General features: G+C 41.9%; 1 protein-coding gene across 4 annotated transcripts in view; it reads right to left on the minus strand.

Annotated features, from left to right (window-relative positions):
* Positions 1–16,747, minus strand: part of NBEA (neurobeachin) — a 532,307-nt gene that overhangs the window by 388,577 nt on the left and 126,983 nt on the right. For all 4 annotated transcript variants that reach the window (XM_075727933.1, XM_075727935.1, XM_075727932.1 and 1 more), the window contains exon 8: positions 13,723–13,869. In XM_075727933.1, coding sequence (XP_075584048.1) covers positions 13,723–13,869 — 147 coding nt within the window. The remainder of the gene's footprint in view (positions 1–13,722; positions 13,870–16,747) is intronic.

The following is a 16,747-nucleotide window of genomic DNA, read 5'->3' on the forward strand; positions in this document are numbered from 1 at the left end:
TCCAAGTGCACTGAATGCTCCTCCAAGTGAAAGCAAACTGTGGCCTGCACTCTGCTGCCAAAGGGATTGAGAAAAATACATCAGCGATATCAACTGTGGCATACCACTTGGCTGCCTTTGACTCCAGTTCATATTGAAGTTCTAGCATGTCTGGCATGGCAGCACTCAGTGGCGGCGTGACTTCATTCAGGCCACGGTAGTCTACTGTTAGCCTCCACTCCCCATTAGACTTTCGCACTGGCCATATGGGACTGTTAAAGGGTGGCGAGTCTTGCTGATCACTCCTTGGCTCTCCAGTCAGCAAATCAGGTTATGGATGGGAATCAGGGAGTCTTGGTTGGTGCAATATTGCCGCCAGTGCACTGTTGTGATAGCGATCGGCACCTGTTGTTCTTCGGCCCTCAGCAACCCCACAACAGAAGGGTCCTTCGAGAGACCAGGCAAGGTGGACAACTGTTTAAATTCCTCCATCTCCAAGCCAGCTATACCAAAAGCCCACCTGTACCGTTTCGGGTCCTTAAAATACTCTCTCCTGAGGCAATCTATGCCAAGAAAGCATGGAGCGTCTGGGCCAGTTGCAATGGGGTGCTTCTGCCACTCATTCCCAGTTAGGCTCACTTTTGTCTCAAACACAGTTAGCTGTTGGGATCCCCCTGTCACTCCAGAAATACAGATGGGTTCTACCCCTGTACATCTTGACAACATTTGGGTACACTGTGCACCAGTGTCTACAAGATCCTTATACTCCCGTGGGTCTGGTGTGCCAGGCCATCAAATCCACATAGTCCAGTAAACCCCGTTACCCCTTTTCCTCCACCTGGCTGGAAGCACGGCCCCTCTAATCCTGGTCTTAGTATTCATTACTCACTTCCTGTAAATACGAGTCAGGAATTCCTTCATTAAAACCAGGAGTAAGATCAGCCCTCTCAGAGGAACAAGTATAATTGCTACTTGTCTCCACGAGGTGGGACCCAAAGTACAGTAAAGGGCTTCAGTACAAAGCTCAAGTAATAGTTTAAGGTCAAGACCAGTGTTTTAATAACAAATCTTCCAGGCAAAACATCACTAATCACTGCAGAGCACAGCAAACTGCAAAAACCAACACCAATCTTTAATGTTGACAGCAAAAAAAAACCTGCATGGTGTAGATCCGATAAACTAATATCAAGAAGAGATGAATCAATATCCTGACCCACAACTCTTTAACATTTAAATTCCTTAAGCTCTAGTTAATCTGTTACTATCTCAAACCCTTCAAGCCCCATGCTGGGGGTATAATACTGCATCTCATCACTTTCATGGTTGCTACATGCTATATCAATGATATTACACTAAGAATCACCCAGGTTAATGAACTTTGATGAAACTGAGCAAGTGCAGTGGTGATGGTACCAGAACTGGCTTCAGCATGCAACAGTCCAACAGCACACACCATCTCTCCTGTCCTGAAAGACTGTTATGACAGGGAGCCCAAAGTCATGGACTAAATGAACTTGACGGACATTTTAGAGAGATGGCCCACAGACTAAGGGAATGATATCTGTGTGTATGCATCAAAAGACAGGAAAAGTGGTGTTGATTATTTGGAATGTATTGGAAAAAGTAGGACCTGTGCATGACATAGATGGTATAGCATCAGGGGATGTCGTCTTCTAACCCCAGTTAGCAACCAAGCACCACGTAGCCACTCACTCACCCTCCCCCCCCCCGGTGGGATGGGGAAGAGAATCTGAAGAGCAAAAGTAAGAAAACTTGTGGGTTAAGAACAGTTTAATAATGGACATATAATAATAATAATAATAGATAATAAAATTGTAATGAAAAGGAAAATAACGAAAGGCGGGGGTAGGAAAAACCGAGGAAAAACAAGTGATGCAACCACTTACCACCCGCCAACCAATGCCCAGCCAGTCCCTGAGCAGCAATCACTGCCCCCCGGCCAACCTCCCCCAGTTTATGTGCTGAGCATGACATCATATAGTATGGAATAGCCCTTTGGCCAGTTTGGGTCAGCTCTCCTGCCTATACTCCCTCCCAGCTTCTTGTGCACCTGGCAGAGCATGGGAAGCTGAAAAGTCCTTGACTTAGTGTAAGCACTACCTAGTGTCCTGGTTTCGGCTGGGATAGAGTTAATTTTCTTCCTAGCAGCAGGCATAGTGCTGTGTTTTGGATTTAGTAGGAGAAGAATGTTGATAACATGCTGATGTTTGTAGTTGTTGCTGAGTACTGCTTATGCTAGTCAAGGACTTTTTCAGCTTCCCATGCTCTGCCAGGTGCACAAGAAACTGGGAGGGGGCACAGCCAGAAGAGTTGATCCAAACTGACCAAAGGGCTATTCCATACCATATGACGTCATGCTCAGTATATGAACTGGGGGAGGTTGGCTGGGGAGCAGCGACCGCTGCTCGGGAACTGTCTGGGTATCGGTCGTTGGGTGGTGAGCAATTGCATTGTGCATCACTTGCTTTGTATATTATTATTACTATTATTATTATATCGTTATTATTATTATTTTACTTTATTTTATTTCAATTATTAAACTGTTCTTATCTCAACCCAGGAGTGTTTCTCACTCTTACTCCTCCGATTCTCTCCCCCATCCCATCAGGGTAGGGGGAGTGAGTGAGCGGCTGCGTGGTACTGAGTTGCTGGCTGGGACTAAACCACGACAGTCCTTTTTGGTGCCCAACATGGGGCACGAAGGGTTTGAGATAAGAACAGATTAACTAGAGCGTATTAAGGAATCTGTTAACAGTTGCCGGTCATGATATCAGTTCATCTGATCTGTACCATGTTCTTTTCTTGGCTGTGCATGTTAAAGCTTGGTGTTGGTCTGTGCATTGCGCTATGCTCTGTAGTGATTAAGGATGTTTTGATTGGGAGGTTCCTTATCAAAATCCTGACCTTGAGCATGGTTTTGTATCTGGGTTTTATACACAAGTCATTACTGTACTTCGGGTACCACCTCATGGAGAGAGTTAGCAATTATACCTTTCCCTCGGAGACGTTTGTTGTGGAGGAACTACAGAATGGCACCTTCATTACCTTATTCTATAATGCTTCCTCCCTCATTACAGAAAGTTTTCAGTATTTTGAACATCCCTGGGCAGTTAAGATACTTCTATTGATACTTCTTGGGAATATTGTTTTGGTTTTGACAAAGGTTAGTAAGCAATTTAAGAATATCATCCAGAGATCTGCCCCAAGGCTGGAGAGTTATGAGTGGCAGGGTGTGTGGGATCGTATGCGCAAGTACCTAGGGCAGTGGGGACCTCCAGTGTTTTGGAACTTCACCCCTGAACAAGTGCAGAATCCTGAAGAACTAGTAAAGTATTTGGAAGAAGTATGTTCTCACCCTGGCAACTCCAAAGAGACACAACTCATTGCAACATGCTGGGGACTGGCCCATGCTTATAGAGCCCTGTTCAACACTATTCAGTACCCTCAAGGGAAAGAGAGGGTCTCTGGATCTGATGACAAAACAACAGGCACTGTGGCTACTCCAACCACAGCCATGAGCACTGTGGCTACTCCAACCACAGCCACAAGCACTGCGGCTACTCCAACACCCACCACAGGTACTGCAGCCACTCCAACCCCAGTGGCAGGCACTGCGGCTAAACCAGAGAACCAACCTGCGCCGGTATCAGTTGCCCCTATACAGAAGAAAAAATACACGAGGAAATCAGTTCGTTTAGTAAGGGATGAAGATGAACCAGGGCCATCACGAGAACCAGAGGAGGAAGAACCCATAAATGAGATGGTGACCACCCGATCCCTATCCCTGAGTGAGCTGCGAGATATGCGAAAAGATTTTGGTCGTCATCCAGGCGAGCACATCATCACCTGGCTGCTCCGATGCTGGGATAACGGGGCCAGTAGCCTGGATTTAGAGGGTAGGGAAGCCAAGCAGCTGGGATCCCTTTCCAGGGAAGGGGGCATTGACAAAGCAATTGGAAAAGGGGCAAAACCGCTCAGCCTCTGGAGGCGACTTCTGTCAAGCGTGAAGGAAAGGTATCCCTTCAAGGATGATGTTTTATACCGCCCAAGCAAATGGACCACCGTAGAGAAAGGTATCCAGTACCTGAGGGAATTAGGCGTGCTGGAGGTGATTTACAGTGACCTGAATGATGAGCAGTTAACCAAAGACCCAGATGAAGTCAGGTGCACACAATCCATGTGGCGGAAGGTGGTACGGAGCGCACCAGCATCGTATTCCAACTCGTTGGCAATACTAGCCTGGAAAGACGACGAGGCACCAATGGTGGATGAAGTGGCTAGACAACTCCGGGACTATGAAGAAAAGCTCTCTTCCTCCCTATGGGCCTGTGTCTCGGCTGTGGAAAAACTGTCTGAAAAAATGTGCCAAGAGTTCCAACAACTCAGAGAGGATCTGTCCTACTCCCCACCTGCATGGACCAGTGTCTCAGCCATTAGGAGTCAACGTCCCTATGCTCAAGAGAGAGGATATAGAGGATACACACCACGGGGCACCCTGTGGTTTTACCTGCGTGATTATGGAGAGGACATGAGAAAGTGGGATGGAAAACCCACCTCAACCTTAGAGGCATGGGTGCGTGAGTTGCAAGGAAAAACTATTAGAAAAGGCGGTTCTCCCAGGAAAATTGCAGCTCCAGTTTCCAGTGAGCAGTTCCCGAGACAGAGTAAGAGGGCTAATTTTACTTCCGACCTTGATCAGGGGACTTTTGATTCACATTTACAGGAAGTGAACAGCGAATACTGTGACCAGTGTTAGAGGGGCCCTGCCTCCAGCCAGGTGGAGGAAAGGGACAACCGGGTTTACTGGACTGTGTGGATTCGATGGCCTGGAACGTTAGACCCACAGGAGTATAAGGCTCTAGTGGACACTGGTGCACAGTGCACGCTAATGCCATCAAACTATAGAGGGGCAGAACCCATTTGTATTTCTGGAGTGACAGGGGGATCCCAACAGCTAACTGTACTGGAAGCTGAAGTGAGCCTAACTGGGAATGAGTGGCAAAAGCACCCCATTGTGACTGGCCCAGACGCTCCGTGCATCCTTGGCATAGACTACCTCAGGAGAGGGTATTTCAAGGACCCAAAAGGGTACCGGTGGGCTTTTGGTATAGCTGCTTTGGAGACAGAGGAAATTAAACAGTTGTCCACCTTGCCCGGTCTCTCAGAGGACCCTTCGATTGTAGGGTTGCTGAAGGTTGAGGAACAACAGGTGCCGATTGCTACCACAACTGTGCACAGGCGGCAATATCGCACCAACCGAGACTCCCTGATTCCCATCCATAACCTGATTCGTCGACTGGAGAGCCAGGGAGTGATCAGCAAGACTCGCTCACCCTTTAACAGTCCCATATGGCCAGTGCGAAAGTCTAATGGGGAGTGGAGACTAACAGTGGACTATCGTGGCCTGAACGAAGTTACACTGCCGCTGAGTGCTGCCGTGCCAGACATGCTAGAACTTCAATATGAACTGGAGTCAAAGGCAGCTAAGTGGTATGCCACAATTGATATTGCTAATGCATTTTTCTCCATCCCTTTGGCAGCAGAGTGCAGACCCCAGTTTGCTTTTACCTGGAGGGGTGTTCAGTACACCTGGAACCGACTGCCCCAGGGGTGGAAGCACAGCCCCACCATTTGCCATGGACTGATCCAGACAGCACTGGAACAGGGTGAAGCTCCAGAACATCTGCAGTACATTGATGACATCATTGTGTGGGGCAACACAGCAGAAGAAGTTTTTGAGAAGGGAAAGAAAATAGTCCAAATCCTTCTGAAGGCTGGTTTTGCCATAAAACAGAGTAAGGTCAAGGGACCTGCACAGGAGATCCAGTTTTTAGGAATAAAATGGCAAGATGGACGTCGTCAGATCCCAATGGATGTGATCAACAAAATAACAGCTATGTCCCCACCAACTAGCAAAAAGGAACACAAGCTTTCTTAGGCGTTGTGGGGTTTTGGAGAATGCATATTCCAAATTACAGCCAGATCGTAAGCCCTCTCTATCAAGTGACCCGGAAGAAGAACGAATTCAAATGGGGCCCTGAGCAACAACAAGCCTTTGAACAAATTAAACGTGAGATAGTTCATGCAGTAGCCCTTGGGCCAGTCCGGGCAGGGCAGGATATTAAAAATGTGCTCTACACTGCAGCCGGGGAGAATGGCCCTACCTGGAGCCTCTGGCAGAAAGCACCAGGGGAGACTCGAGGTCGACCCCTAGGGTTTTGGAGTCGGGGATACAGAGGAACCGAAGCCCGCTATACTCCAACTGAGAAAGAGATACTGGCAGCATATGAAGGGGTTCGAGCTGCTTCAGAAGTGGTTGGTACTGAAGCACAGCTCCTGCTGGCACCCGACTGCCGGTGTTGGGCTGGATGTTCAAAGGGAGGGTCCCCTCTACACATCATGCAACTGATGCTACATGGAGTAAGTGGGTTGCATTGATCACACAACGGGCTCGAATAGGAAACCCCAGTCGCCCAGGAATCTTGGAAGTGATCATGGACTGGCCAGAAGGAAAAAACATTAGAATATCACCAGAGGAGGAGGTGACACGTGATGAAGAGGCCCCACTGTATAATAAATTGCCAGAAAATGAAAAGCAATATGCCCTGTTCACTGATGGGTCCTGTCGTCTTGTGGGAAAGCATCGGAGGCGGAAAGCTGCTGTATGGAGTCCTATACGACAAGTCGCAGAAACTGCTGAAGGAGAAGGGGAGTCGAGTCAGTTTGCAGAGGTGAAAGCCATCCAGCTGGCTTTAGATATTGCTGAAAGAGAAAAGTGGCCAGTCCTTTATCTCTATACTGACTCATGGATGGTGGCAAATGCCCTGTGGGGGTGGCTGCAGCAATGGAAGCAGAGCAACTGGCAGCGCAGAGGCAAACCAATCTGGGCTGCCGCATTGTGGCAAGATATTGCTGCCCGGGTAGAGAACCTGGTTGTAAAAGTTCGTCATGTAGATGCTCATGTACCTAAGAGTCGGGCCACTGAAGAACATCAAAACAACCAGCAAGTAGATCAGGCTGCTAAGATTGAAGTGGCTCAGGTGGATTTGGACTGGCAACATAAGGGTGAATTATTTATAGCTCGGTGGGCCCATGACGCCTCAGGCCATCAAGGAAGGGATGCAACGTATAAATGGGCTCGTGATCGAGGGGTGGACTTAACTATGGACAGTATTGCACAGGTTATTCATGAGTGTGAAACATGCGCTGCAATCAAGCAAGCCAAGCAGTTCAAGCCCCTTGGGTACAGTGAACGATGGCTGAAATATAAATATGGGGAGGCCTGGCAGATTGATTACATCACGCTCCCACAGACCCGCCAAGGCAAGCGCTATGTGCTCACCATGGTGGAAGCAACCACTGGATGGTTGGAAACATATCCCGTGCCCCATGCCACCGCCCGGAACACCATCCTGGGCCTTGAAAAGCAAGACCTGTGGCGACATGGCACCCCAGAAAGAATTGAGTCAGACAACGGGACTCATTTCCGAAACAACCTCATAGACACCTGGGCCAAAGAGCACGGCATTGAGTGGGTGTATCACATCCCTTACCATGCACCAGCCTCCGGGAAAATTGAGCGATACAATGGATTGTTAAAGACTACCCTGAGAGCAATGGGTGGTGGGACGTTTAAACATTGGGATACGCATTTAGCAAAAGCCACCTGGTTAGTCAACACCAGGGGATCTGCCAATCGAGCTGGCCCTGCCCAATCAAAGCTTTTACGTACTGTAGAAGGAGATAAAGTTCCTGTAGTGCACATGAAAAATATGCTGGGGAAGACAGTCTGGGTTACTTCCCCCTCTGGCAAAGGCAAACCCATTCGTGGGATTGCTTTTGCTCAAGGACCTGGGTGCACTTGGTGGGTGATGCGAAAGGATGGGGAAGCCCAATGTGTACCTCAAGGGAATTTGATTTTGGGTGAAAATAGCTAATGAACTGAATTGTATGATATTAATTGTTTTATAATACTGTATGTTATCTCTTAACTGTATGTTATCTCTTAACTGCATGTTAATATAATAATATAGTAGGTTAATATTAAGTATATAATACTGTATATTATGATTGCTATATGCCACATCAATGGTATTGCAGTAAGAATTGCCCAGCTTAATGAAAATGAACTTTGATGAAACCATGTTGGAATGAGAACTGACTTCAGCATGCAACAGTCCAACACTGCACACCACCTCTCCTGCTCTGAAAGACTGTGATGACAGATGGAACCCAAAGTCATGGGCTAAATGAACTCAATGGACATTTTAGAGGGATGGGCCATAGACGAAGGGAATGATATCTGTGTGTATATCAAGATAGGGAAAGCGGTGGTGATTAATTGGAACACATTGGAAAGGGGAGGGCCTGTGCATGACGTAGATGGTATAGAATAAGGGGTGGATACTGTGCTGGTTTCAGCTGGGATAGAGTTAATTTTCTTCCTAGCAGCAGGCATAGTGCTGTGTTTTGGATTTAGTAGGAGAAGAATGTTGATAGCATGCTGATGTTTGTAGTTGTTGCTGAGTACTGCTTATGCTAGTCAAGGACTTTTTCAGCTTCCCATGCTCTGCCAGGCGCACAAGAAACTGGGAGGGGGCACAGCCAGAAGAGTTGATCCAAACTGACCAAAGGGCTATTCCATACCATATGACGTCATGCTCAGTATATAAACTGGGAGGGGGTTGGCCGGGGAGCAGCGACCACTGCTCGGGAACTGTCTGGGTATCGGTCGTCGGGTGGTGAGCAATTGCATTGTGCATCACTTGCTTTGTATATTATTATTACTATTATTATTATATTGTTGTTATTATTATTTTACTTTATTTTATTTCAATTATTAAACTGTTCTTATCTCAACCCAGGAGTGTTTCTCACTCTTACTCCTCCGATTCTCTCCCCCATCCCATCAGGGTAGGGGGAGTGAGCGAGCGGCTGCGTGGTTCTGAGTTGCTGGCTGGGACTAAACCACGACACCTAGCAACAACTAAAATATCAGTGTGTTATCAGCATTATTCTCATACTAAATCCAAAACACAGCATTATACCAGCCACTACAAAGAGAATTAACTCTATCCCAGCCAAAACCAGGACAACTCTATATAGTTTTTTTATAACTTTGTTGTTTTAAATATGTCAAAGTGTTTGAACACAAAATTTGTATCATTTCATTACCATGAAATTTCACAACTTTCTAAACTGTTTAAGTTAAAATAAAATCAGTTTTATTAACAAATTTTGGCATTAATCTACCTCCTAGTTTTCAGTGTTTACTGTCCCTCAAGAATTTATCAGAGATCACTATTTGAAAGTCAGGCACAAAAAAGGTATGAATCAATATAATACTGCCTCACATTTTTTGGAGCAAAACAAGAATTAAAGGGACATTCTGCCATCAAAGCCTAACCAAAGTGATCATAAACTGGAAATGCTAGCCTCCTACCCAAAAGACTATTATAACAGAATGGAAAGAGAGGCTACAAATTCTGATATATGATACTCTTTTATTACTAACATTGATCTACAGAAAAAGAAATTCAGTATATGCATACTGTACTGGGGACTTGGGAAAATACAACCACAGCAGGATAGCAGAGGCTGTCAAGCATATAAACTCAAATTGCAAACGATTAGTTACCGGTCAGTGGAGGAATGCAACTTTGAGATCTGATACAAGCAGTGTGAGGGCATAAAGACAGCAAAAAAGAGCCTTAGATTTAACGTATTCTATGTATGTTAAAAATGTATACAGGATCCATAAAGAAGGTATAAACGATAGTTTTTGCTCCTACAGGAATGGGAGAGGGAACAGAGTGAGCTGAGAATTACTCCGGCACTGTCCTCTCCAGTAAAAGAAGATGTACTTGATCAGGACCACCACTTAAACAGCAGCAGTTCTCCCCTTTCCTTTAGCAGCAAGAGTTCTGCTTTTTGACCTACCATTCACCCCATTTTGCTACTGTAGGTTCAGCAATCATACATAAAATATTATCTTGTACTCTATAATTGGCTTAAGCCAATTTGAATTTTCAAGAGTATTTTGTGTGTATGTGCGTGCATTAATGCATTTTTACTTCAACCTTCATACATGACAAAAAGATCGATACTGCAGCACTGACCAAGAGCAAACTCAGATGCGGCAACATATGGAATAATCTGATAACTTGTGTTGAAATGTGTATGGGAGGGTTAAGAACAGTGGCACAGAATTGACAGGGCTATTAGGACAGGGCTTTATTGAAACATCCCTTTATAAACAGCACGAAACACTGCTATCAGATGCATCTCTTCCTCCCACATTACCTTCCTTGCCCCTCTATTCTGCATTTACCAGCCCCTCAGGATCCCAGCTGAGACACAAATTCTCTCTCTTCTTTGCTGCCTGGGAACAACAATGGGTAGCAGAAAAAGCACAGCGAGAGCAAGGATGCTGCTCTCATTTCCTTTTTCTTTCTGCAACCTCTAGCAACTGAAAGTGTCAGCATAGTAGGTAAAAGTCCTGTTCAGCAACTGCAAGACTCAAAATGAGCATGCTTTATTACAGATAAAACTTGTGAATGCAAACATTGAATTGTACTATGTTTCTACTAAATATAATTTAAAATTTCAAGATAATTCATGGATGAATTTGGGAAGACTCTACAGGGAAGAGGCAAATCACATAGTTGTACTGCCAGTATATTTTCTTCTCTTCTCTTAAAAGTTTGATTACATGTCATTTCTATGCAATAGTTACTATGTGTGGCAGCTTTTCAGTATTGCTACTCACACAATCAATGTAACATTTTTTGTTAAAAAAAAATAGGCCTTTTGAAATACTAAATTTTCAGTTGTAGCAAAGTAAAGTACCTATTTGCTTAATAAATAAATTTTTATATTAAGGCATGCTGGCTACAAGTAAATGCATTCAGAAGAACATGTTGAGTAAGACCAGCACAGAAGTATTATGAACTGTTTCTATGTTAAAACATTCAGTAATAAGCATGTAAAGTGCAATAAATAATAATATTAATATTATATATATAAAAATATATAAGTATTATATATAAATAATAAATAAAGCTTATTTTAATGACTTCTCTAGTTAATCCTAAAATCTGTTGCTTCTGCATCACAGAATAGGGGTAGGACAAGGTGCAACAGATTCACTTTTCTTTGTAGATCAAGATCTGCCTTTTCCTGAACTTTGTGGCTTTGGTGACATTTGCAACATTACATACTACATATATCCACAGATGTGTGCCTACTGCATTGTCCTGAGCTCTGGTATGTTGGCAGAGTATGCAGATTTCTCTGTATTCCAGAGGTCTTAATGGCAGTTATTGTAGACTAGGGACTTATAAATGATTGTGAGTGTAGCTGAATGAGAGGCAAAATCATAGTCTATTGTCATGAACAAAGCAGGCAGAGCACTAAATAAGGGATGGGTGCTTTCCCTAAAGAATCAGAATAGTGGACTAAAGTAAGAGTTGTAAATCAAAGGAACTACCACAGACAGTGATAGGAAAGAAAAAATATCTGTATGAAGACATTCTACAAAAAATTTCAAGTATTTTGAATAATCCTCCTGTAGGAGAAAAGCTTTGGCACAACCAGAGTTCACAATGCATCTAGAATAGTTGGTCTTTTGGAAAAGCTGAACAGTTGATTCTCCCAGTTGACTAAGAGTACCAACAATTCAAATGAACAGGACATGTAGAGAACTACTTAAGGAAAGTTTCTGAAAGGCCATTTTACATCAGCAAGTTAGGTAAGAGCAAGAATGTGATCTGTAATGTCCAGCAATTTGAGCTACGTGTCAATTGAGGCTCCCCTGGACTATGAAATACCATACTGAAGTGTTCTGAACTGATGGACCTTTGCACCCGCACAGAATCTAAAAGAATTTACAGAAATAAACTTAACTGCAATATGAAAGAGGCAAGCTTTGAGTGAAAGCCACAATCAGCACCCTGAGATCTCTAAATACAGGACATAGTTCATTTTTTTTGCTGTGGGTAGAACTTGCGTTGGAAGAAGGTGAGAAAAAAAGGTTCTGTTTTGTCTTATTTTTTGGAAATAAGGAAGTTAAAGAAAGGAATTGTTTTATTTCTAGGGTCCTGCTCTAGGAACTTGCTCTTTTTAACTGTTAGTAGTAAAACATACTTTCAGATTTTTAGACAAGGAAGGAAACTACTTTAGAGAGGAAGGAGGCATTAACTGTGCTGGGAACATGACATAAACCTAAAAACATGATATACCAAAGAAGAATATCCCCCAAGTATTACATTTCATCTAACTGACATTTTACAAAAATCACTAAGCTACAGGTGTGAAGAAATGTAGTTTAAGGGAAGCCTATGAATCACGCAAGGTAATTTGACAACACTGTAAAAAGGTTAGTGCAGTAACTACTGGAAACATCATTTAGCATGAAAGCATGTATGCCTATGAACCCCTTCAACACTCACAAAATATTACATAATAATTTGCACTTCTTGAAACAAATGAAAGCATTATTCCTACTTGATATCACTTCAATATGCTACTGCAAATCCAGGAACTTAATAAATTCATAAAGATTTACTACATTTATTATTAAGAAGTATAAGGTTACATTACTTTCTTTTGTATGACCAAAAAAACATTTGCAGAAATATTTGTTCAAACAAAATACAGTATTAAGTTTGGTATAAAGTACTTCTTGTTTGCACAGATAATATACTTCTCTTGACTGACTGAACATTTTTAGTTTCAAGGCAGGTTTTAACCATCAACCGTATACAATAGACTTCCTCTTCTCCAAGTAACCTTGACATGTATTTGGCTATTCACACTACATACATACCATAAAAGGTATTTTCACCTATCACTGTCATTCAAGTGTTAGCTGTCATCAAATGATTTAAAGCAATCATTTTCAGCACACCAAATTAATATTATTAGAAACTAAATGTTGACTTTTACTTGCTGTTTTTAAAAGTTTTTATTTTCGGAGTATATGATAGATACTAAAAAAGTGAAAGTCTACTTCAGATGATACTGCAAATTTCACAAATCAGAAAAAGAAAATTTGGGAATAACTGATGGTATAAATTCCCTAAATGATTCTATGATTCTATAACAGTGTGTATATATACATATATATATATATAACTGGGGTTAGATTCATTTTCAAGCCTTCTCCACTAGGCAGTTTCTGCAAAGTATCCGTGTTGTTTTTCTTGATGAAATAATACTATACAGAGCCATTCCAAGACATAAGTGAGTGTTCATACTAGAGATGCAAGTTTATCCATGCACCATTAGTTCGTCCAACTGTCCCCTAAATGTCACTGGCAAAGTATGAGTAAAAAGCTCAGCTTTTACTTCAGCAGAACTGTTTGAAACCGTGCATTTGAACAGAATTGCTCTATTATGCCTTGTTGAATGTTAATCTGCCTTAACTCAGGTTTTAAACACAAACAGTAGTTTTTGCCCTGTTATTCAGTTTGCTCTAATCTGATTATGACTTGAAGTCATAAATTTCACACACAAACATGCTTCAGCTATGCTTTAAAGAAACAATTTGCATCTTTCAAAAAGCTGGTGGAAATTAAGGTTAGTTAGGATACTTGAAGGAATATTCTTCTTGAAAACAAATTACATAGCTCTACAGGATCCTAAAAGGAATATCTACATGCATACTATATCTATCAATTATTTTCTTTTTCCAGTTTTACCTTTTTTAGGATACATTATTACCTTATATCCAGGTCCTAACTGATGTATTGCAAAAATCTGTGCTGGGTTGAGTGCTTCAGTGAATACGTATACTGCTCCAAGCTGGCCACAGAACACTCTATTAGCATCAGCAGTCTCCGAAGAGCCAAGAAAACATTTATCATAGCTCTGTATCAGAAAGAGGCAATGTTAATGAAGTTTAGTCATACAAACTATACAAGGAAATAATATTCATGTGCAGCTACTGAAGCCAAAAAATAAAGGGGAGACTGTAATTAAGAAAATAAATAGATCATCTTTTACTTCTGTACCTGATTCCCTGTAGTGAACAACTTCATTTTGAATATCATAGAATTTTGAATTGTTTTACAGGTCAGTATTACAATGCTGTTATGACTGGCTGCTAGGATTTGTTTTTTATTAATTGTTCAACATACAACAGAGAAAATGAGAACAGCACATTCAAGTACCAAATAACCTTCCCTATTGCCTTCTAGGAAATATGAAAGCCTTGAAGTTCCTTGTAATTATAATCAGAACTCCCACTGCTAACACAAAAACACATGCTGAAGTACACTCTTCTTTCACTAGTGTGCTAACAGAGTTAAACATCTCCAGCAGAAAAAAACAAATATGAATTTTTCTAGTTTGCAACTGGTGCACAGTCCTTGTCTATGACCACAGGATAAAATGATTTGGTTTGACCTTAAACTCCTCTTCTGTCTTCTTCCACAGTCACAAGAGTTATTTTCCATTCCTTCTTCCAACAACTATCCCTCCGCACAAAGACCTTCTGCAGTTCTCCATCTGTCCATCTCCTATTATTTCAGATTTGAAGTGGTTTTTTGTGCCTTTTTTTTTTCCCCCAATTTAAATTTATTTTGCAAGAATTAGGTTAAGTTCTTCTGGTGCTTCCAAGAAAAAAGGCTTTCAGATGAAACAAACTTTAGAACTTCACTGTCTAGAATAAAGATCTGAGAAACTGGAAAACAAGACACAGCACAAGAGGACAACAGCATCTTTGCAAGGCTGTTCTCAGCTTCCTTGAGTCACACATACTTTATTTAATGGAGACAAGGATCAGGCTTCATTTTTTGAGCTGAATCAGCAAACCAGTAGTATCTGCATTAGGAAGCCTGCTTTTTCATCCTGCTTGGCTGCTGAGTTTTACCCTAAGAAAAACTTTTGTCAGTCTGGGGAATGGAATCGAATATGGTGAACTGCTACAGCAACTGATCTAGGTGTATAAGCTATTAACAAGGAAAAGGGGACTCTGCCTAAAGAGTTAGGAGGAAGTCAAAGATCTGGAGCTCAGCTTTGCAATGAGGTGAGGTAAGAAGTATTCAGGATTTTATCTCTGATTTATCCTCCTTTTGACCACATACCTCTTCTAATTTTTTACCCTTGGAATTTCTAAATTTTTTTATAGTTTGCTTGGACAAAACTAAAAAACTTCTGAAAAAAACCACATCAAAATTGATTCACAAAGTCATATCCAGGATGCACAGTGCAAAAGATAATCTATGAGACCACTTTGACTACTGGTAAATCTAACGGTGAAACTTCCTAACAATTTTCAGTTAGTTCAGTCTGAGCAACCTGGTCTAGTGAAAGGTGTCCCTGACCACAGCAGGGGGGTTAGAACTCGATGATCTTTAAGGTCCCTTCCAACCCAAACTGTTCTATGATTCTATGAGTCTTGCTTAGCCTTGAAGGCTTTACTGACATCAGTGCCATTACTGTCAGAAAGCGTTAAGTCAATTCATGTTGAGCAGTTGCCATTTTTATGGTTGAGGAATTTGTCTGAGCTACTGATGCCGCTCTTTTTCCTAGTTTATACTTACAAATTCTGAGACATACATTCCTGCCTATTACAAGGGTATTTTCCTGAATTCTTCTAGTTATCATTAATTGTACAACAGCCATTGTAGCTCTCAATGGATTCTGAGTTTTACAGATAATTACATTCTAGGTCTGTTAACCTGTAGCAATTTCCAGTTCTGTCTTTTTTCATTCTTACCAGATTACACTTTCCCATTTTCTGGTGCTTCTCTCTGGATTAGGTGTTTCCATTATTTTTAATTGGAGGGGAGGGCTAACTCCTGATCTTCCGGTAATTTTTATTCATTTCTGTTCTAGATGCCAAACAATCCGTAAACCTGATTGACTGATTGATTGATTTAAAAATCAGCACCCAATACTCATAACTCATTTGGTGTTCCTCCAACTATCTCACATTTCCACAGTTTTAAATCTGATGGACACCAACTGATCCAAGTTTGTTTGCCTATTTCTGTATATCCCTGGTAGTATGTCATTAATGACTCCAAGATGAGGTGACTGACAGATCTACTTCATTCAGTGCCTTGGTCCAAATCCTCCTATTTTATTTACATAAAAAATTAAGCTCTTGGGGGCCTATGAACCATGCTACTTAAGGACATAACTTTATCCTTAATATTCCTGATACTTATAAGCCTTCTTTCAAATGCAGCCTAAGTGCTACTGATGTTATCAACCTCTTGGCTTTTCACCATTTACATCAACTTTTTAAATCCTTATACAGTTTCCTTATCCTACAATGGAAATGCAGAGTTCTGTGAAAGATGTCAGCACATCATCAAGTTTATCTTCATTCAGCTATCTGAAAAAAAATCTTCCACCATACCTCAGTATCCCCATATTCTACACCTTGAAGAGAAGTTTTATGCTTTCGCTCATGTTACTTCCCATAACTGGGGAAAATTCCTAATCTAACAGCTGTAATAGCCAAACTCTTCCAATTTAACTTCCATCTCAAAGTGTATTTTATCTCTTATAAATAATTAACTCCATAAGGGATATGGAGCTGATCATGACTACTGACCAGCTAGCAGTTGCACACATTTCATTATGCTATACCCTGTCATGCATTTTACTTCATCTTTTTGTCATAATCTCTAGATATATTTACTCCTTGGAATATAAACTCAATGAGTTATTTACCATTAGCTACTGTATCTTGTGTAGCACCCTAACACAATGAATCCCAGCATTGCTATGGTTT

Source organism: Pelecanus crispus, chromosome 1 (genome assembly GCF_030463565.1).
Source record: "Pelecanus crispus isolate bPelCri1 chromosome 1, bPelCri1.pri, whole genome shotgun sequence".
Classification (NCBI taxonomy): domain Eukaryota; kingdom Metazoa; phylum Chordata; class Aves; order Pelecaniformes; family Pelecanidae; genus Pelecanus; species Pelecanus crispus.